Below are 21,706 nucleotides of genomic sequence, written 5' to 3' on the forward strand. Positions count from 1 at the left end.
GGCATTGTGTGAACATAGTTAATATAAACTAGCTGTGGTACTCAAAGTAAGGCATGCATATAGAAGTGGTTTTATTTTTTTCAGAATGCAGACCACTCGCAACTCCCATTGAAGTCAGTAGGAGATGTGAGTATTCAGCACCTCTGAAAAACCAAGCCACTTTTAGTGCCTGACTTCCTATTCTTCAGTTCTGAAATGTCATCCTGTTTCTATTAGGCCGGAATGTAGTGTGGGACATTCCTTACATGATGTTATGAGGAGCTGATTTCTGTTTGGGTGGAGTTGTATTTACCTAAAGAAATGGGGAAAGGGGCTGGGGAACTTTCCTGTCTACAGGGAGCAGCAGTAGCCCTCTTTCCCTGCTCAGGAATTCAGAAAGGTGTAAGGCACGGCCCGTGCTTTTTGGTTTGTACTTCTTTGGGGTTTTTGTCATTTTGTGGATAGTTTTTGCTAGAGGTGTGGGTTTGAACTGCTTAGATATTGCAGTCCTGGCATTTTCAGTTGTATTTTTGGCAGAGTACTGCACTAGCCTTAAAAATTGGTGCTAATCTGTGGTTTCCAGAAGAACTCTTATTTGCTTATAATCTGGCTGTGAGAATGCCCTGGGCTTGTCTGTTCTGTACAAGAGCTGCTACTTCCCATAATCTGTCCTTGTGCCATTCCCAGTCAGAGTTGCTGAGAGCAATCCAACATGCCGTGGAGGTGCAGGAGAAAGCTATTTGTTCTTAGAAACGTGTTGGCAAAATTAGACAAGTGTTGTGATACATAGATCTTTTCCAAAGTTTCCCTCACAAGAAAGGTGAGCTTAAAGCTGAGCTTGGCACATGGTTCTCTGACCAAAGACTTGCACGTAAGGTACAGAGCTGCATGCCATAATCTGTCCCTGTAGTTGTCATGTTCCTCTTTCTCTCTTGACTTTAGATGTAGTTTTACTGTACTGTCTACCTTTAAACAAAAAGCCTGCGGTTTTTCGTTCACATCTAATAAGTTATGTGATCTGTAACATCTTGGAGGGTTTAAACCATAGGATCAGACATATCTCACTTGGACTTGAGTATAAACACATGCTTTTAATTGATATGGTTTTATGATACAAGATGTTTGAGAGTAAATAGTACTGATCTTGTCCTACTAGGAATAACCGTCGCTGAATGCAGACTCTGCCAAACCTCATTAGGGAGAACTGCGGTAATTTTCTGCACACCACTTAAATAGGTGGTGCTGTTGGCAGAACTCATTTTGGCCTACCGAGCATTTGTTTCAGCTCTTCTAACCTCCGTATGTGAAAGAAACACGGAGAGGGGGAAAAGGACACATGGCTTATGTTAAAATAAGACCAGAGAAAAATAAAAATTTAACAGGACTCACTTAAATGCCATTTGGTTTTGGGTTTGGTTTTTTTAATTATTATTTTTTAGGGAAATATATTAATTTCAGATATTTGGGGGTTTGTTGAGCTTTTTCAATGAACACATGTATTTTGAGATAACGGTTAGGGAATCGTTTGCTGTGGGTATGTTGAATTTTCTTTCTGTTTTACAGACCGGGATGAAGAAGAAATGAACAAACGGGAGGACAGAAGAGAGGGAAATAGGCATTGTAAAGAGAGGTCGTCTAAAGATAAAGTAATTAACAACTTTCTCAACAACTGCATATAACCTTGTTAGAGGTGTCCTACGTAGAGTTTAACTTTATTTTTATTATAAGACCTATTTGCACTTTTTGATTCCTTCAGCACTTTTGGACTGAAACATTAAGTGTATGCAGCAGTTAGGAAACATGTGACAGCTTTGGGTAAGGTGCTTACAACCTACTTTCACTGACATTTTAAGGTTCATTGGGTGAAAACTGTTGGAAAAACTTTATTCTATGAGGTACTGATCTGTCTGAAAGGTGGGAGCACTCACGCTGTATCTGCACGTAAGATGCAGCAGATGTGATTATTTTATCTGTTGTTTTCAACTGCTGTATTCTTACAACAGAAAAGCAGGAGCTTAGCTTGACTGATAAACTGGCTTTTCAGTTGTGAAACTTGGAATCATGATGTTTTCACATCTGCTTGCAGGAAGATGGATGTTTTTTCTGTCATGAGGCCAGTAGCTTGCTTCCACAGTTCAGATTAAGGAACAGCATAAGTTTGTTTTGTTACGCTTAAACTTTCTTTATAAATGCAAGAATAAAACAAGTTTCTGATCCTCTTTATTTTTTTCTTCAAGGAAAAATAGGAGATGTAGGAATAGGAATAATGGGAAGACAGTCTGCAGAACTGCTGTAGCTGTGAGAGCTGGATACTCAGTCATGACATGTTTATGGGGATTTCACTTTGAAAACAGTTGTTCAGTAAAATACAGGATTGGGAGGAGAAGGGATGTTTACTTGTCTAGTTAGGTTAATTCTTCAATTTTTTTTTTTACATATTAGCATGAACAAAAGGAAAGTGTGTCTACCAGATGTTACTGTCCCTTATGCTGTAATTTTTTAAAATATTTGAAAGATCACTTATCCTAAATAGCTTATATTTGAGCTCAGTAAGTAAATGCTAGTTAGAATCATAGAATCATAGAATGGTTAGGGTTGGAAGGGACCTTCAAAGGTCATCTAGTCCAGCCCCCCTGCAAGGAGCAGGGACATCCCTGACTAGGTCACGTTGCTCAGAGCCTCATCCAGCCTGGTCTTGAACGTTTCCAGAGATGGGGCATCCACCACCTCTCTGGGCAACCTGTGCCAGTGTTTTATAACTCGCATCGTAAAAAAACTTTTCCTAGTTTCCAATCTAAATCTACCCCCCTCTATTTTAAAACCATTACCTCTCGTCCTATCGCAACAGGCCCTACTGAACAGCCTCTCCCCATCTTTCCTGTAGGCCCCCTTGAGGTACTGGAAGGCCACTATCAGGTCTCTCCGGAGCCTCCTCCAGGCTGAACAGCCCCAACTCTCTCAGCCTGTCCTCATAAGAGAGGTGCTCCAGCCCTTTTATCATCTTTGTGGCCTCCTCTGGACCCTCTCCAACTGGCCCATGTCCTTCTTGTGTTGGGGGCTCCAGAACTGGACACAGTACTCCAGGTGGGGTCTCACCAGGGCAGAGTAGAGGGGCAGAATCACCTCCCTCGACTTGCTGGCCACGCTTCTCTTGATGCAGCCCAGGATGCGGTTGGCCTTCTGGGCCGCAAGGGCGCATTGCCAGCTCATGTTGAGCTTCTCATCCACCAGCACTCCCAAGTCCTTCTCCTCAGGGCTGCTCTCAATCCATTCCCCGCCCAGCCTGTATTTGTGCCTGGGATTGCCATGACCCAGGTGCAGGACCTTGCACTTGGCCTCTTGAACTTCATGAGGTTGGCACGGGCCCACCTCTCCAGCCTGTCAAGGTCCCTCTGGATGGCATCCCTCCCTTCCAGCGTGTCGACGGTACCACACAACTCGGTGTCGTCGGCGAACTTGCTGAGAGTGCGCTCTATCCCACTGTCCATGTCGCCGACAAAGATGTTGAACAGGGCCGGGCCCAGCATGGACCCCTGAGGGACGCCACTCGTGACTGGTCTCCACATGGACATCGAGCCATTAAATTAATCACTCAACTGAACGTAACAATAAAATGAACAGAGGAAAACTTGTGTTAACTGAAAAGTTTACGTGTTTTTAGTAGATGCTGGGGAAATGATATTTTTAACTTCCTAATGATCCCGTAATGAATTTTCCGTAGGAGAAAGACAAGACGCAGATGGTAACCGTTAATAGGGATCTTCTGATGGCTTTCGTTTACTTTGATCAAAGTCATTGTGGATACCTTCTGGAGAAGGACATGGAGGAGATACTGTACACTCTTGGACTACACCTGTCACGTGCTCAGGTTTTGTACAGTAATAGAAATATCTTAAAATATTACAAGAGTGCTGTAAGCGGGGGGAATATAGTTTAGCTTCTAAAGGCTATTGCTTACATACTTGATCCCTGATTTTTATGTAGCCACTTCATATTTACCAGTTTAATCTCTTGTAAATTGTCTTGGAATGAAAAGGTGAAGTTTGCAGCTCTTAATATGCCCATATTGTATATGTAGTTTTTGTCTCAAAATTGTATCTTTTTTTTTTTTTCTCCTTAGTTTGTTTTCATTTTAACCCCCAGTATGTAAAAGTTCAAAAAGCTGTGCAATTGCTTTAAGTTTTCCAAGGTAAAACGTTCTTGTTTAGGTACTCTAATGTCTGTGTATTAAGTAACACTGTATTTCTTTCCATGTCTGTGTTTTAGGTCAAGAAGCTACTTAATAAAGTAGTGCTTAGAGAATCTTGCTTTTACAGAAGACTAACAGATACTTCTAAAGATGAAGAAAATCAAGAAGAGTCTGAAGAGCTACAGGAAGATATGTTAGGTGGTATATATTTTTTTTAATGGCACAAATTTGCAGAGAATTGTTTCTGTGTGAATGATAATGATAGTTCTGAGATACTTGCTTTTTTTGCAGAAAGTAATTCAGGTCTGGAGGGTACCTTACAGTTTGGAAAAGTAAATCTTGGGCAGTTCATAAATTACAGTATCTCTGGCTTCCAACACATCTTGTTGCCTCTATAGATTAAATTTTAATATTTAGATAAAGATCCCTTCCAACCCCAACCATTCTGTGGTCTTGGAACAGGAAGGAGGACAAAGGTTAATGCCGAATATTGATGAAAAACACTTCTTATTCATCAGTTTTGCAGTCAGAAGGACCAGTGCTGTAGGTAGTAGAACAGAGCCTGATTTTTGAAGACAAATTACTGCAGAAAGGAGGCATAGAAGAATGTCATGAAAAAACCGTGCTTCTTTTTTGAGGGGGGAATTGGAGTAAGGAGGGAGGAGAGAAATGTGAGGGACAGACCAACAAACTTGAATCTATAGTTATGTATTTATTCATTTAAGAAGTTTTTTAGTTGGTCACTAGAACTGAAAAAAGGTCTGATTATTTTCTAATGCTACTTAATCTAATACAGGAAACAGATTACTGTTACCATCGCCTACTATAAAGCAAGAATCAAAAGCCATAGAAGAAAATGTCGGCCTCATTGTGTACAATGGAGCTATGGTGGATGTTGGTAGCCTTTTACAGAAGCTGGAGAAGAGTGAAAGAGTGCGGGCAGAGATAGAACAAAAGCTTCAGTTACTAGAAGAAAAAACAGGTGAGACATTACTTTGAAGGTGGTACTTAGATGGATGCAAGATGCTAAGGCTTTTTAAGTAAATGAAGCAATTTAAGTAATATTTGTGATCTAAGTTTCTGAATTATTTGCTTACCATAAACTTGTATTTTCTATTTCCCATCCCCTTTGAACTTGCATACCAACTATTGTTGAGTTGCTTTTATAATTTTTTATTTAAGTTGAATTTAAGACTTCCAAATGTAGTCAGAATTGAGTATTACCAAGTGATAATGCAGTGTAGTTTTTAATGTTTTTAATGTTGTTAAAAAATTAGTAGTTATGCTCTTGGCATGTAAATGGAATGTTAAGATGCAAAGTACACAGAGTTGTAACTGACCTTTTTTATTATTATTATTATTTTATTTTATTTTATTCCCCTCCCACCCCCTTAAGACAAGGATGAAAAGACCATACTTCAACTGGAGAATTCTAACAAAAGTCTATCTACGGAACTCAAAGAAGTGAAGAGGGACCTTGGCCAACTGCAGGAAAATTTGAAGATCTCGGATGATAAAAATTTGCAATTTGAGAGTCAGCTGAATAAGACAATCAAAAATTTAGCTACTGTTATGGATGAAATACAGAGTGTTCTTAAACAGGTTAGAATTGTTTAATTCCATTTTTTTTATTATTGTATGGATGCTTCCTGTAGACTAAATTATTGGAACAAAAACTTCAGAATAAAAAAATTTTTCACATGAATTCAGGGCAGGAGTATCTTAACATATATATAAAAAATTCTCAATGCAATACGGATTACTTTAAAGATTATTAATTAAGATGTATGTTTTCTAAGCCTGAAACACATGTTCTTGACTTAAATGTTTTTTAAAATATATAGATACTAACATAAATTTCAAACTCTCTTATGTTTTCCTGTCCTGATCTTGCCTGTCCCCAGCAGTCCAAATCTGCTCTTCCATTTGATTGGTTAGGACTTTTTCAAGACAGAACTTAAGTATTTCAATTTATGTGGGAGTATTTCAGTAAAATGAGTTTTAAGCAAATGACACTATGTTCCAGAGCATTTCTGTTCCTGTTCAGAAAGATATTTGCATATTCCCTAGGAATGCTTTGGGGGCCTGTGAAGTAGGTTATGAAGGCTACTGAGTGGCCAAGTGGTACTATGAGGGAGCCTTGCTTTTACTTCTGTCGACGTTTATTTTGAAAATATAATATAGCATCTACGAAAGCTCTACAAACAAAGCTACACACACAAAAAAAACCCTAGAGAACTTGACAAATACTAGAAATTTTCCCCCATCTTAGGATACGAGTGATGCATCTTATAAGTCACCGTAGATATTAAACTGGCAGCGCCTTGCAGCCACCTGTCATCCGTATCGTTATGCAGACCTACATGTTGTAGACCTGCTACTCCACCAGAACTGGCAGCTGAAGGCACTGCATAACCCTCTTTTGTCATGCTCTTAGCTCAGTTAAATAGCCTTGCTCATTCTGTCTGGTGTTTTTTGGACAAAATGTCTTCTAAGCTTAGTGTTTTCAGATGGCTTTGACAAATATATTTTATGTTAGAACTGTTATTATTACCCTAAATTAATGGCTTTTGCAAAAACTGTTTTCAATTGCTCTTAAAAAAAAAAAAAATTTAAAAAAACCCAACCAACAGGAGGAAGAAAACCACCAACCAACCACACAAAAAAGCCCAACGATCCCTAAAGCTTTAGACTATAAAGTGGGGCTTCTGGGGATGCTTTTTGTCCTTCTCTTCAGAAGTGCTTAGGTCACATTTAATTTCTGCACCCTCAATTATTCAGAAAGATACTGGAAATATGAATGGGTTATAATTAAACTGAGTAAGATATCGGTTCACATAGTATTTAAAGTTAACACCACACGGTATCTTTGTCTCATGCTGCTGTACAATTCACATGAGAAATACCACGTCTAGAATTCATGAAATCCTTTCCTTTTTTCTTTGAAGGATATTGTGAAGAGCGAAGATAAAGATCAGAAATCCAAAGAAAATGGAGCAAACGTATGATAAAACTGCTGCTGTTTAGAAGAATGGTGTTACATAATGTAATATAAATCATGATACCAGAATGTATGGGAAGTGATGCATGTTTGATTTTAGTAGTATAAATATCTTAGTTCCAAAAGATGTATAAAGTTTTATGAATGTGAGTGTCTGCTTCTGAAGATTGCTTGTAATTCTTAGCATTCAATTTGAGACACTCCTCAAGTGAAAATAATTTTGCATTGCAAAATGTTTTAGGATGAACTTTGTTATAGTTTTAACCCTAATAAAGTTCATCAACGTAATGAACAGTAGCAAGTATTTAATTACCAAATGTTTTTCATTAAAGTCTAGTGAAATCAAAATTTTCATTATTTATAGAATTGCCATTTTTAGGTTTTTATTTTTATTTTGGTCTAATTAGTCTTTTTAAATTCAAATATAAATCACAAAATAGCATGCTGCTTAATTTTGCAAGTAAAGATTTTTCTTTTTTAAAAAAAGCTCCTTGGCTTTTTTTTTTATTTGTCACAACTTTCTTTTCCCTTCCAAATGTAACTTTCTTCCCCAAAGCTGCTTGTATTAAAGCCTCATAATATACAGTAGTTCAGTTGAGTTAAGAAAGCAATAGAAACCTACCAAAATACTGGTAGGGTTGTGAGATTTATATGAAAATACATGGGCCTGTTTTAAATGTCATTTGTGTTCCTTTAATTGTTCTTATCTTTGGATTAATATATATGCTCCTTTTTAATAACAAATGCAGTGTATTAAAATGTATGGTTGGATACCAGGCCAGTAGATGTCAGAATAATGCCTTACATGGAGAAAAAGCTACCATTGTAAGCTACCTTGAATTAAATTTGGACTTTTTTCTTAATATGTGTAATTATTTCAAAGACTTTAGCCCAACAAAAGAAGGGATACACAAGTATCAATACTCCCTGTTGTAACTACTACGGAGCAGGACACTACTTGGTTTGTTGAAGGTCAGTAAGATCTAAACATAAAAGTTAACATGACATCATTGTCAAAGGCAACCTATTCAAATAATGTGAAATATGAACAGTTGTATTTTGCTGCAACTTCCAAGAAAATTAAGGGTTTTGAAGGTTGGGACAGAAGTGTTTTCTTACAGAAATGGTTAATTTTAGCAGACCTTTTCTTTTTTAGCCTAGATTTCCTAGGTAACTAAATACCTGTTAGGAGAGTACAAGTGCCATAATATGTATGAAAAACCTACATGGAAACTCATGTAGCTTTACTGAGATACACATTAAAATGCCTGAGTTTATGTTCGAAAGAGTCTAAGCTGGTGCTTTTGTCACTTACCTTTCTTGGCTCTTTTGGAGCTAGACGAGTAAAATACCTTTTTGTTAAAATAACATGCATAAGCTTCCCCCTCAGTCATCTCAGTTGAGTCACTGTATAATATCTTAACTGTTCACACTAAATTAGGAAGTACTATAAAAACACTAATTATTACATATAAGTACACAGAAAATGCATGCTTTATGAATTAAGAGATAACATCTCATTAGAATGATTGAGGATGGTCATAAATTAATCTTATGAAAAGCGTTATCTGTGATGTACAGATGGTGTTAACAAATTCTTTTGTAATCAAATTATATTTTTCACCTTTGTACAAATTGTTGACAGCATGTTTCATTTGACTTTGACCACTGTTTATTTAAATGAATTTGAAAGAATTGTGTTTGAAATACTTTGTTCATGAACTATTTTCAGCAGTACATGTGAACATACAAGAAAATAATTCTAGAATTCAAGGTAACATCTGTTTAGGTAAACTGAAACATCTGCTGAAATATTTTGCTGGGGTGTTTTTTACCTTAAACTGCTGAGCTGAAAGCAGTTGTCGCAACCAGCAGGCCTCGCCTTGTGTTCTGGTGAGTGGCCCTGTGAGATAGTTGCTAAAGTGATACAGATTTTTACAGTATTTCAGAAAAAAAGTACTTGTTAGAATGAGTGTAATCTTTCTCTATATTGTAATAGTGTTTCAGATACTATGTACAGTCTGCATTTATGTTGGAAAGGAAATTAAAAGGGTAAAGAATAAGGGGGAGGGGAAATAAACAAGAAAAAGTTTTTCAACTGCCGCAGAGCTCGACCAGTCTCCTGAAGCACAACTAATCTGAGGAAGGACAGACACCTCTCCAGGCTGTTAAAGTCACTTTACCAAACTGCATAAGGTTCTGTATATACACAGCATCAATGCTGGTCGTTAGCTGAAGCTTCTTGGTAATATTCCCAGAAATATAACTAGTTCTTAAGAAAATTAAATAGAGTGTTAGTAATGGAGGTTTGGAGAAGCTGTCTTCTGTCAGTTTTAATTTATTGAGCAATGTTTTTCCATTTCATGTCTACACTTCCCGCCTCATGGGCTTTCCACTTCTAAGTCTTTCATTATGTAGCAGTTGCGATCGAAAGGCTGGTAAAAGTGAGCTGAAGCAGGGTCTTACTCTGCTACCTCAACGTCCAATTTGTGGTTTTAAAATCATCATAGATGCTCTATGGAAAGCAGTAGAACAGACTGCCTTGTTCTTTAGAGAAAGCACTGCTACAGCAGGCCAGTCAATGCAACCTGATCTCAGCTGACAGGTTCTTTCCCTCTCCTTTTGTATCGTAGTATGGGGGAATTACTGAGTTAAACCCTTACAAAGTGATACTCAGACAAGCGGATGTCGTGAATAAGGCTAGGAAGAAAGTTCCATCTGATACATCTGCATGCAAAGTGATCTTGAGGCACCTTTGCTTTTGCTGTGGTAATGAAAAGGCAGAAGTACATAGTTTCAGTGCTACATAGCAACAGTGGCAAGAAGACCAATAGAGAATTTTTGCCAAGGTTTTCTGAAGTGTTGAGGATTGCATATGGGATATTGGAGCTGCTTCCAGCACCACTGCATGTTCTACCACAGTAAAGACACACAATGTTTTCTTGACTTACCCAGTGCTTGATGCTTCTGCCTGTAGCGTGTGGGCACTGCTGCAAAATCACTTCCCCGTTGCTGCTTGGTTTATCTGGTGTCCTCTGGCTCAGCCTGGGGTGCCCTGAAATGTACAATGGAGAAGTTGGAATTTTGTCTCGTGCCTGTGGATTTCCACAGATCCAGCGTTTACAATTGAGTTGTTTCAGAATTTAACATTATGAAGCCTACTCCTTTGACACAACATTTTTTCAATGTTTAACCCTTTTGAGAGAGATGAATGGCTTTCAGTCCATCTTTCTGCTGAGTAATGTACTGTGTGAATATCTGTTTGGACTTATGTAACACAGCTAACTTTCACTGATAATGTTATCAGGAATGTGCACAGGATGTATTTTGGTTTGGTTTTTTTTTTTTTTTCCTTGCTTCTTTGTAATCTTTGTGTACCCAGGTCAGGTTCTTACCTTGAATGCATTTGTTCAGTACAGTTTATATTTGAAAATATAAAATATAAAATAATTCATTTTGAGTGACTGAGTCTTATGGCCAGCAACAGACTGCAAAATGTGTAGGTAGCACAATCAATACACTTATACTAATATTTTCCAGAAAGCAGAAATGGTTCAAGTAGAAGTTCAACTGGGATTGGTATATATCTATGTAGTGCAACAATAAAAAAAAAACCACATTAATAATAAATAACTCTACTCAGCTATCAAAACTGCCATGTTTGCCCACCAAACTTTTCTTTTTCTGGACACTGGATATCATTAGATATATTGCGTTAAAATAGTTACATTAAAAAGCTCTAATAACAAAATGCATTACTTTGAAGCAAAAATAGTTTTCCTTTTTCATTCATCCACTATATAATCCACAGCATCATGATACTGCGTATAAATTTAGAGTTTTGGAACACACCAAATACTGCCTGAAGTCATACGCTCTCTAGTGTTTTAACTGTGGTTAGGAACATTGCTGTTGAATTTCTAGATACCTGATAACCTGCATTTGTATTGAAAACATGTGACACTAGTTGTACGCTGCTTTTGATTTCTTGTATCCTCCTGGTCTGTAAACTGTTCTCTTTAACAAATGAATTCTAACTTGTTTGAGGATTCACGTCGAGTACCCTACAGTACCTGTAAGAACCAGCATCTTTGCAGGTGTGATTCGGTAATCCTGCAAGCTGTTGTATTAGTTCAGTTCTCTTTATTCTTCTCTCTAAAGTGACAGCAGAGTAGTGGTGCTGAGCTGAGTGGATTTGTTTGTTGCATGCTGCAATTTGGTTGGGTTTTTTTTTTTGGTGCAGGATTATGAGGTTAAACTACTGGAGGTTTTTCTCTAGTTCTTGCGGTACTTCATTACACTTGGACCACTTACAGAGCATGTGAAGCCACAGGTGCATTTTGAAATACTTTGTTGATTTAAATTGTTCAGTGATGTCCTTCTATTTAGAACTAACAGTCTTCACTTCCGTATCTCCCGCAGGCTCTGGAAGGAGCTTGTGTAGCTAGCTTTTATTCTTACTAATAACTTGGTCTGCAGTGTCAAGGCATGTCTATGGGAAGTTCACATGAACAAGCAACCTCCCAGCGTGCTGACATCTGGCCATTTCATTTCTTTGTGGGAGGCAAGTGATATGGTCCATGTGCTGCCTCTAAAATACCTTCCCTCATAATGCTGTGGGATTTTCCGCTTTAGCAGATACTGGAGTGTTGTAATGATCTTTTGGAACAAATAGGCAACAATAATCCTGTGAGGGGGCTCTGAATATTTGGAGAAAGTACTTGAGCTGGATTTCAGCCAAGATTACAGATTCCCAAAGCCACATGTTTTGATGGGAAATTGGATCCTAGATTATTTCCCCTCAGTCTAGCGAGGGGCACAAGTGAAAGTATCTCGTTGACTGAATCATTGCTCACATTTCATTGCGAACAAATAGCTGAGTAGAGGGGAAGAGTGGACAGGAGGAACTGCAAAGAATCCCAGCCTGAACTCTCCCTGCTCTGCTTTTCAGCAAATATATTTAGAGTACTGATTTGCTTTACTATTTGCTTGAAACCTTTTTAGTGGTATACACAAGGATTTGTTGAAGCGTGAGCTGGGTTTTTTTTTCCTCTGTATTGCTTAATTCTTTTTGGTCTTCCTAGCACAGGGTCATCTGATTACACTGCTGTTTTGTCCAGCGAGAAACAGCTGGAGAATGTGGTCCATTAGATGGTAGCCAGCAGATTTGCATATTAAAAAAGCAGAAATGGCTGCCATATGTCATATCATAGAAATGAACAGTTGGAGATAAAAGTGCCTTGCAATGCTGGTCTCAAAAAATGCTATTGTCTCTCAGACCAGCCTGATCTACTGTTAAAGGACCAAGTATGATGTACACGCAGGTTGGGAAGATGGACTGTCACGCTTTCAACTTGGCTTTAATAAGAAATGAGAGAGTTTTTTGGAAGTTCTTTTAACCATCTGGAATGACTCCTGTCTGTTTCACAAGAGTTAGTCTAGGTCTCCCCATAAGAGATTTTCCTTTTCAGCTTGTCCCATGATGCCTTGTTTATCAAAGTATTATTCAAGCAAATTAAGTACTCCTATTAAGTATATTACATTAAATCTAACTTAGACCATTCATGTTACAAGCTGTAAAATCCTGAGGAAGGGTTTCCAAATGCAATTTGAGAGTATTCTTAAAATGTTTATTTACAGATAAAAGCTTATACTTGTCAAGTATCTCCTCTGATATAAGGAAGCCACATAGAATGTGACTGAACAGATGAAAATGAGGGTTAGCTGCTTACCAATATTGAACCTGATTTTCTGCCTTAGTATCTTCCCTGAAATCAAGCTAATTACCTCCTTTTTTTTTCTGTGGAGGAGTGTGGGTATGTTTTCATTATACTGAGAGGAAAAATTGGATGACCTTTAGCACTGGGACACACATGGGTGATAGCACATCTATAAATCCTCTGATTATCCATGGGATCCAGTAATATGCTTGCAAGGAATGTGCAGTCAGCATTTTTAGTTTAGTGATTTGGGCATGTAAAGATGTACAGCGCGAAAGGGGACATGTGGCGGTAATACAATGTACAATGATTGTGATCCATGGACGAAAGCAGAGGGTGCATAGTGTGACCTTTAGGTAGCAGGGGCTCAGAATAGGTAGGATGGTAAGAGATGGCTGTGCGGGTATTCTGAGCTGTGAATTCGTTCCAATATCTGCTTCATGCTTGAAGTTTAAAGAAAAGGAAAATTAATCCCCTTTAGGTCTTTTTTTCAATGAAGACAGTTTGAAAAAAAGAGTATTCAAATGCAACTGCAATTTAAGAACCAATGCACATTCCCTAAAAAAACACACTGAATTGGACACAAAATTGCTCTGTGAGCACCAGGTTCCAAAGCGACCAGTGTCCTTATCTTGTCTGTCAAGGATTTTCCACAGTAAATGAGAAGATGCACTGGGCAGCTTTGCAGAACAGGAACGAACTGCGCAAGTATCGTGTAAACACGGCGTGGAGCAGTGCTGAAGCATGGCCTGTGTGCCTTTGCACCGGTGCCTCCCCTGCCTGCTCTGCCAGGGCCTCACTTCATGAAAGCGTAATCTGAGACAGGACAAAAGCCCTTATCCTAGGGGAGGAAAACACGGGGGTGGGGTGGGGTGGGGAGGGAGTCTTTTGTCTCTCTGAAATTTTAGTGCAAAATAGAGGCAGGTTCCTCCAGCCCAGAGTGGGATTTTCTGGACGGAGAGTGCCCCATCCTGGAGCAGCAGGGACCGGAGGAGAGAGCTGGGACAGGGCTGACTGCAGTGGCTGCAGCACACAACTGCTGCTAGAGCCCTCCAGTGCTGCTGAATTTATTTGCGTTCCTCTTAACTATTTCGTATCTCCTTTGCTGCCTACCTCTGTGATCCCGATGGTGAGATCGTCTCTGTTTTACAGAGTTGCTGGTTGATTCGAGCAGGGTACCCTGAGCTGCCATCCGAGGCTTTATCAGCTGAAGTACCAAACCACTCTGCCACAGCAGGTATCTTCTGCCTGTGGCCTTTTGTCATTAGCAGTATCAGTGTAAATCCTGGCAGGCAAAAATCCTGCAGCTGGGCTGGAGGAAAAGCAGGGCGCAAGCAGAGCATCACCACCACGGCTTTCTCCAGAGGCACAGCCTCTTTGTCAGTACAGACGCTGGGACAAACTGGGTTTCAGCTGCTGGTAGGCAGTCCGGTTTGAAGTCAAGACGGTGGTGACATGGTGAGTCATTGCCACGTAGAGAGGGGCACTCAATATGTATGAAAAACGTGATAGGAAGCAGGTGTGCTGGTTGGTTTTGGTGTTTTGTTGTGGGTAATGCTTGTTTCCTGGAGCAGGTGACTGGATAGAATGTGTTCAGACACTGATACTGCAATGGACTGGAAGGTGCCTTAATAACCAGCAGAAGACTAAATTAGTTTCATTTGTCATGAACGTTTTTAGACGAAGGATGATGCATAAAAAGGAATGTTAGTGCTGGGTGTTATGGATTGACTCGGTGCAAAGATTTTGCTGAGAAAGAGCTACAGAGCGTGCTGCCACTGGAGAAGGTAAAGGCGGAGGGCACACAGCACTGTGGGTGGGGTGATGGCTGACCAGGAGGAAGGGCACTCTGGTACCTAATGCAGATATGATGCTCTGAAGTCATTAGTTGCTTTTAGTCTTAATTTATCTGGAAATGTTGACCAAAAAAAAGAAAAAAAAAAAAAGAGAACTACAAAGGGATCTGTTAAATCTTTTCTAGAAATGCAAAAAAGTGAAATTGATGGAAAACCTAAGAAGAAGTCAGGCTCGGGCACATTCAGATTGCTAGCTTAAATATGTAATTATTCACATACAAAATTTAGAAGAGGAGAATTCTGCAGATGGTGATCTATTCCAGCAGTGTCCTGTTTCCCGCCTTCATTTAAATTGGATTTTTTAACTTTCATGAGAAACACAGAGAACAAGGTATCAGATCTGGCAGCAGTAATGACAACGACAGAGCAACCTCGAGGGAAATTTATGAGTATTTTCAATTAGATTGTACTGGTGGGTATTTAGTCATCATTTCTGCTTGTTACCTGCAATTAATTTGTATTCAATTAATTGTGCTAGTGACCTCTGCAGTCTAATGAGGCCAGGCTGCAATCAAGGGCTTAGTCTATACATAAAAGTACAGCTGCTGGATTATTGAGTGCTATTAATGCAAGGCTGCCACAGAAAGTCCTCTAAAATATTAGTGATTGCAGAATACACCAGCCAGTGTGATAATCATGGTTCACAAGCAGAGCAGACTAAATTTTTGTTCTTGGTCTTGACTGCTGCCTCACAGCTCTTCAGTTTTCACTTGAAGCATTTATTTTACTCAGTAAATCCCTTACTGTTTGCAATTCCTGGAGGGGGGGTGCAGACTTCAGTATGCTGGGGTCATTCATCCTTGAATCTGTTTTACCCTTGGTCCTGTGGGGCTTGTGTCAGTTCGACCTGCAGAGCATCCTGGAACGCTGCTCTTTTCTGACTGACCTTTAGCAGGACCAGATAATACGGTGGTACTTCTGTTAGTTCTTGCCATTTTTTTTTATTTTTGGTGGTTTTGACATGGTTAATTAGGATTGCTCTCTGTTCAAGGTGATTATAGGAAATACCAAGTTGTAATTACAGAGCATAATGTAGTCCTTGCTTCGTGTCAGCTCAGATGTCTGCTTTAACTTTCCCAAAACTAAAGAAAAAAAATCAGAAGCATTAGCAGCCAAACCAAACTGCTGCTGACAAAGACCAAGTAGGAGATGCTGAAGTGAAGACTTACAGCTGTTCAACCCCATATTAACTACTAGGTTGTTGGTGCAGTGCAAACAAATCCCTTTTCAATTAGATTTCCAAAGGTGAGTAGGGATTTTTCATAGCTGTTGTTATTTGAGAGGTTTATTATAATTTTTCCCTGAGCGTAGCACTCTAATTATCTCTTTCCAGGGATGAATTATAGTTTAAGTTAGAAGTACGTTTCACCTCAGGCAGAACTGGATATAATTAGATCACAAAAGCTTTTTGTTGAAGCTAACTAGTGGTTCATCAAGTAAAAGTGCAGTTTTGGATTCTTTCTCAAAGCAAGAAATTTGTCTGCTTTTGGAAGATGAGGAATTCTTAATGGTTTATTTCAAAATTTTTAAAAGGACAATTTGTGATGTCTAGCCTGTGTTGTCCTTGGCCAGGTCAACCTCTTTATGCCTCTCTTAACACTGGCTTTAGCTTAAATAACTTTTTTTTTTTTTCCGATTTCTGGCATTTACCCTTCTTTCCCAATATAGAATAGGCACTCCCTGTTGCAGCCCCATTTTCTGACTAGAAAATGGATCTCTTCATGCAGTCTCATTTCTCAGACACTTCGGTAACTTTACTAAACTGGTAACATCTGCTCCAGACTGAGATCACAAGCATCCTGCTGACCTGTTAACTCTTAATCCAGATGAGGTATTATAAGGAAGAACAGTGTTTTACTCACTGGTCTGTATCTAAAATCTCTAGATGCTCTCTCACTACAGTTAAGTTTTGTATCCCTGGTGAATATTGATGTGTTACTTGCCAGTCTCCCGGGGATGATTTAGAGAGAGTCCTTGACTCCTTTGTTTTTTACCTCCTTCCTTTCTGGTAACCTCTCTTCTGATGTATGGCATGGCTGGCTGAATCCAAATGTAAATTACTTTGGTAAATGAATAACATAATTTCTTTTACCACCTTGTTTCCTGCTGCAGTAACATCCAAAGGGATTTCTAAAAAGTTAGAGTTCTCTCACAGTTTCTTTAATCAAATATCTTTGAAGAAGCTTCTTTCCGAATTTCACTTTTTCAGACATTTGATGTTGAAGTGATGTTTTCATGGGTTTAGTTCTATTTCTGCAAACTTAACTGAAACAAATTTGCAATTTGAGTGTCTTTAAGTAATTTTCTGTTTAAAAATTATATATTCTGTGCCTTCTCTTCCATCAGTAATCGTAATGACCATTTTCTGCTCTGGAAGACTTTTCTCCCATTCCTTATATGTATTTTGCTGAAGGAAAGCAAGTGAAAATTTAGACAACTAGAACGCAAGGGACAAAGGTTTATTGGTTTTTGGTTTTAAAAAGAATTTACAGTACTTAAAAATGAAGCTATTTTCTGTCTCTATTGTAGAGAGACTTGACTGCTTTTATATGTATTTTTCTAAAATCTACCTGTTCTTATGTCATTGTTTGCAATCATGTGGAATTCAAGCCACTTGGGTTTCTCATTCCTCTTGACTAATGGCTGGAATGTTGGGAACAAGCAATGTCCTAAGTGGTTCTTAGGAAAAGTTTCCTGCAGCAGGTAGCAATAGCAGTGTCTGCAGACTCCAGCAGTGTTTGGTGGATTTTCACAGATATATGGGGGCACCAAGTGTCAGTGATGGGAATCACTTGGCCTGCAGTATCTTTATCCTTGGCCATGGTACATGAAAAGTGTCGAGACTGAGTTTTCAGACTCATGAGAAAAAACAGCTAACCGGTTTGATTTTTTTCCTTTCTAATCCACAACCACTTGTTTGCCGGACAGTAATTGAGAAGCAATGGGCATGCAGTACTGCAGCGCTAATTTTGCCAAGTCACATTTCCGTGAAGAATTATACTAGGGTCTTAGCATGCTCCAGTCCCTGTTACATGCTGCTTTTAAAGCCCTTGGCACTCACTCAGAAGTCCTCCTCCCTGCTGTATCTCAAGGAGCTTTCCTGGCTATTGCTCGTCATCAGAAGACACTGTGGTCCTACAGATCTTTGTGTCACTTTTTATGCCAGCAGTTCAAACGAGGTTTCTACTAGAGAAACATACTGGGGTGTTGGGCATCCTGACTTTATGGAATAGACACCTTAACTGATGTGGGCAACTGGAAGATTAAGCGAATAAAGGGAAAATCCATTCCCAAAAGCTTATAAAGAATCACAAACTGTCCTTCTCTATTTATTCCCTGGTAAAATCCAAAATTTCTTTCTCTGTCTTTCTGATGCGGAGCCCAGCTGTGGTTTGCATGGTACACCCAGGACTGGGTAGGAGCTGTTATATTCTCCTCCTCGAGGGATGGAAGGTAGGAAAGGAAAATCACGGCAATTCAAATCTCCCTCAGAGGATGGAATAGGGGCTAGTTTAAAAAAAAAAAAAAGCTTTTCCTCTTGATCTGATAACGGAGCAGTCTCTGTCGAAATGCAAACATCTCTCTGTTGGACCATCTCCTGTGCTTAGCTGAGTTGTTCAGTCAATTGTTAACCAAACGAGGGGAAAACTGCTCTCTCCCACCTTTTACGGCCACGGGGCATGCATGCAGGGCAGTGCTGCGAGAGTAGGAGGCTCCGAACTAAGATTTATAGATACAATTGGAAATACTCAGTTTGAAGGCACTGACCTCCAGAGCCTTTGAAGAAAGAAACTCGGGTGATCGGTCCAGCAGGATGTATCTCAGTAGCTGCTTGCTTCTTCTCCTTGGTCACAACCAGCTCATTTCTGTCATCCCAACCTGCATTCTCCCTTCACAGCAGCATTTTCCATGTGACTGAACCGCCTGACTCCCTTTTTGTGGTTCCTGTCGGGTAGAAGTGAACAACAGAAAAATTGAAACATTTTTGTTTAGCTTATAGAGGCTGAATTTGCTGCCGGTTCAGTAACTCTGTTGCAGGGCTACAAACTCTTTACAAGGAAAGCTAAGAAAGTTCGTGCTTTCCAGTTAGCCTGAGGCTGAGATTGGCATGCAGGCTGTGACTTTTCTGTGGTCACATAATGCGCTGATCACCTCTCCTAATGAGAGGTCTGCTTGTTAGGCTCTCCTGAGGCTTTAAGTCCCTACTGCAGGCTGCAAATTTATCTCACTTGGAAAATATCCTATTGAAAAGTGACACTGAAAGGACAGTACACTTTTCTGTGAAGTATTAAGTTTTTATCCGGTTTCCTTGGAGGTATTGACCAAACTGGAATGAGATCAGACTAGAATTGTTTTGCGTTCCTGTTGTTTGTGCATTTGGTGGAGTAATCTGATAGGTCTACTTCCTCACTTCTCTTTCCCTTGTGTGAATTTCTTGCAGAACTTAGGGAGAAGAGAAGCACTAAGAAAAGGAGCTAAAAATTGGGCAGAGATGATGTCTGAAGCTCCTTGATTTTTGGGGGGGAGGAAGTTTAATGCTAATTTGATACTCACACAGAACCCCTGTGACAGGAGAAGAATGGAACTGAATCTCCTGAAAAATCTTCAGCAACAGCTTGAGGAGTAAGAAGTAAAATTCCTATTGTATTTATGGGCTGTAATTACCTTCCAAAGAGGGGGCAGTTTTGGGGAACTGTATTTGTTCCTGTGTGATGACTCCCAGCCATAACTTATTTAGTGACCTCTGCAAGTGTTGACATGTGGCTCTGCAGGCACTGGCCTCCTAGCTGCGGAGTTCCTCACATGCTGAGCGTCTCTGTGCCAGCTTTCAGGAACAGTTTTGAAGTGCCACCTGCAGAACCCGTACACCTGGAAGTCCACATATGACTGCATACTTGAGTGTTCTCTACTTCTTAGCAGTTCTCAACCTTGCTTAAAATGAGAGACAAATTCTTTTCCAAAATGGACCTGGCAAGCTTTTAGGACAGATTTGTTTTCATTTGAGTAATTTAAATTTGTTCACAGCAATTAATGTCACTATCAGCATCATGCTGTGTGTCTAATGAAGCTACAGATGAAATCATGGCCTTGTGAGCAGCTTACTCTTGTTTTGCCTACAAAAGGTCATGACTCTGGAGTGGATGTTGTTTGTCAGGCACTCTGTAGTTACACACAGGAACACACAGTCTTAACGAGGATGGCAGCTCAGCAAGAGGCTGGGGATGTGCTTCATGGCATTCCTTTCTTGCGGAGTCCCTTTCTTCCAGTGTCTTTCATCCTGCCTCACAGACAGCGATGCAGGTTTGCAAGTCAAAGGAGAATAATTTTGTACTTCAATGGTGCTGGCTTCTGTGAAGTGCAACTCACAGTATGCGGTCATACTTCATACTGGACTGTTTAGGATTGTTTAAAGTTCTGTTCCTTTTTATTTTCTTCAGGCCTGAGAAGAGTAGATGACCTGAAATGCTGCTTTATTTTGCACTGTTGTGATAAGGTTGCCAGAACATGAAGAACAGTTTAACTGAGTTTTAAACTGTTTTATTCTCGTACATGACTTTTAAAGTTATTTTCAATAAAGTATCTGATTCAGAACTTACTAACTTGTAAATTCTGTTGTAACTGGGTTTTCCTGGTTATCACAGTTGTTCCAGTGGTGACTCTGTCGATAAATTTTCAGGAGGAAAAAAGGAAGAAAACATTTTTACTCCATGAAGGACAGTTTTTATCTACCTTGCTAATATTTGCTTACTAATTTAATTATTTCTGTGTAATGGCTATGTAAATCGTAGATTATTTCATAATGTTTAGCACCTGATTTTAGCTGGCATTCAGCCTTTATCACTGACTTCAGATGAGATTATACCTCTGCATGTTTCATGCATTTCCATATCAAATTATTGATAAGGTGTTAATCCTGTATTATAAAAGCCTTTTCACAGTTGAATATGTACTGCTCTAAACCCAAATGCTATATTCCACCTACCAACTGACAACAGCAAGGTACAAGGTACTGTAGCGTTCTTCAAAATCCTGCTACATTTACCAGATCTGCTCAGATTGAGTTACCTGAAAGGTAATTTGCAAAAGTGTTTTTTCACTGTGTCAGCAAGTAGTCTCTAGTCATGCACAAGTACCACTGAACAGGACTGTATAATTTTTTTATAATAAGCGCCATTCAGTTTAATTTACTCGGAGTTTTTCTAAAAATATCCTCTAACAAGATTAGTTGTGAAGAACTTGACATGTATGTATGGTGTATTTCTTAGTGCTAAAGATTTTCAGCAGATGAAGTTGTTGCATCTGTCTTTTGAGTGAGAAAACAAAATTCAAGAAAACAAGCTGAGCTGTACTATCCTCAGTCTTTTGAATTCTTGCACTTTGAATCCTGAATGGCAAATCTTAACTGCCTCAATGCTCTTCTGGGATGAGGGTAATTTGAACAGTGCTAATTTATTATCTGAGTTAAAAAAAGACAACAGTTTGTGTTAATATAACAGTTTGTGTGGTTAATGAAATAAATTACATTAATTAGTAGTGCTTCTGCTGTGGTCATTGATACGGCTTCAAAATCAGAGACTTTATTTCAAGGCTAGTTTTAGCTTTTCTGTACTGCCATCTTGCTTTAGGACGTCTGCTCCATCACTGGGGAGAGCATCAGCTCTAACAATGAGCCCACACAGATGGAGTTCAGTTATGAAAAAAAAAAAGGTTACAAAAACAGTAGCTATTTATTTGAAAGTTGAAGAGAAAACCAATAGTTTTACCACACGGACTCTGTTTTGCATGGCTTCATTCACAGCACGATGTAAGAGTAACCTTTTCTCTTTAACTTGGTATAACCCAAGAAAACTTCACAGCTAGTGGAGGTCCAAAGTGCTGTTGCACTGGGTTACGGAAAGCAGGGTGGTCGAAGTAGGGGGAGTGAAGAGTGGCTGTGGGAGGCACAGGTACCAGCAACCAG

At 39.3% G+C, this 21,706-nt stretch overlaps 1 protein-coding gene across 1 annotated transcript in view; it reads left to right on the top strand.

The window, feature by feature from the left end:
* The window catches only part of CCAR1 (cell division cycle and apoptosis regulator 1), a 29,156-nt gene extending 20,280 nt beyond the window's left edge, over positions 1 to 8,876 (top strand). The window contains exons 19-25 of the mRNA XM_086751693.1: positions 85 to 126; positions 1,543 to 1,625; positions 3,701 to 3,847; positions 4,246 to 4,366; positions 4,965 to 5,150; positions 5,565 to 5,770; positions 7,117 to 8,876. Coding sequence (XP_086607819.1) covers positions 85 to 126; positions 1,543 to 1,625; positions 3,701 to 3,847; positions 4,246 to 4,366; positions 4,965 to 5,150; positions 5,565 to 5,770; positions 7,117 to 7,176 — 845 coding nt within the window. The 3' untranslated portion in view covers positions 7,177 to 8,876. The remainder of the gene's footprint in view (positions 1 to 84; positions 127 to 1,542; positions 1,626 to 3,700; positions 3,848 to 4,245; positions 4,367 to 4,964; positions 5,151 to 5,564; positions 5,771 to 7,116) is intronic.
* Positions 8,877 to 21,706: the final 12,830 nt, after the last annotated feature.

Source organism: Chlamydotis macqueenii, chromosome 7 (genome assembly GCF_036417535.1).
Source record: "Chlamydotis macqueenii isolate bChlMac1 chromosome 7, bChlMac1.mat, whole genome shotgun sequence".
In the NCBI taxonomy this organism is placed as follows: Eukaryota; Metazoa; Chordata; class Aves; order Otidiformes; family Otididae; genus Chlamydotis; species Chlamydotis macqueenii.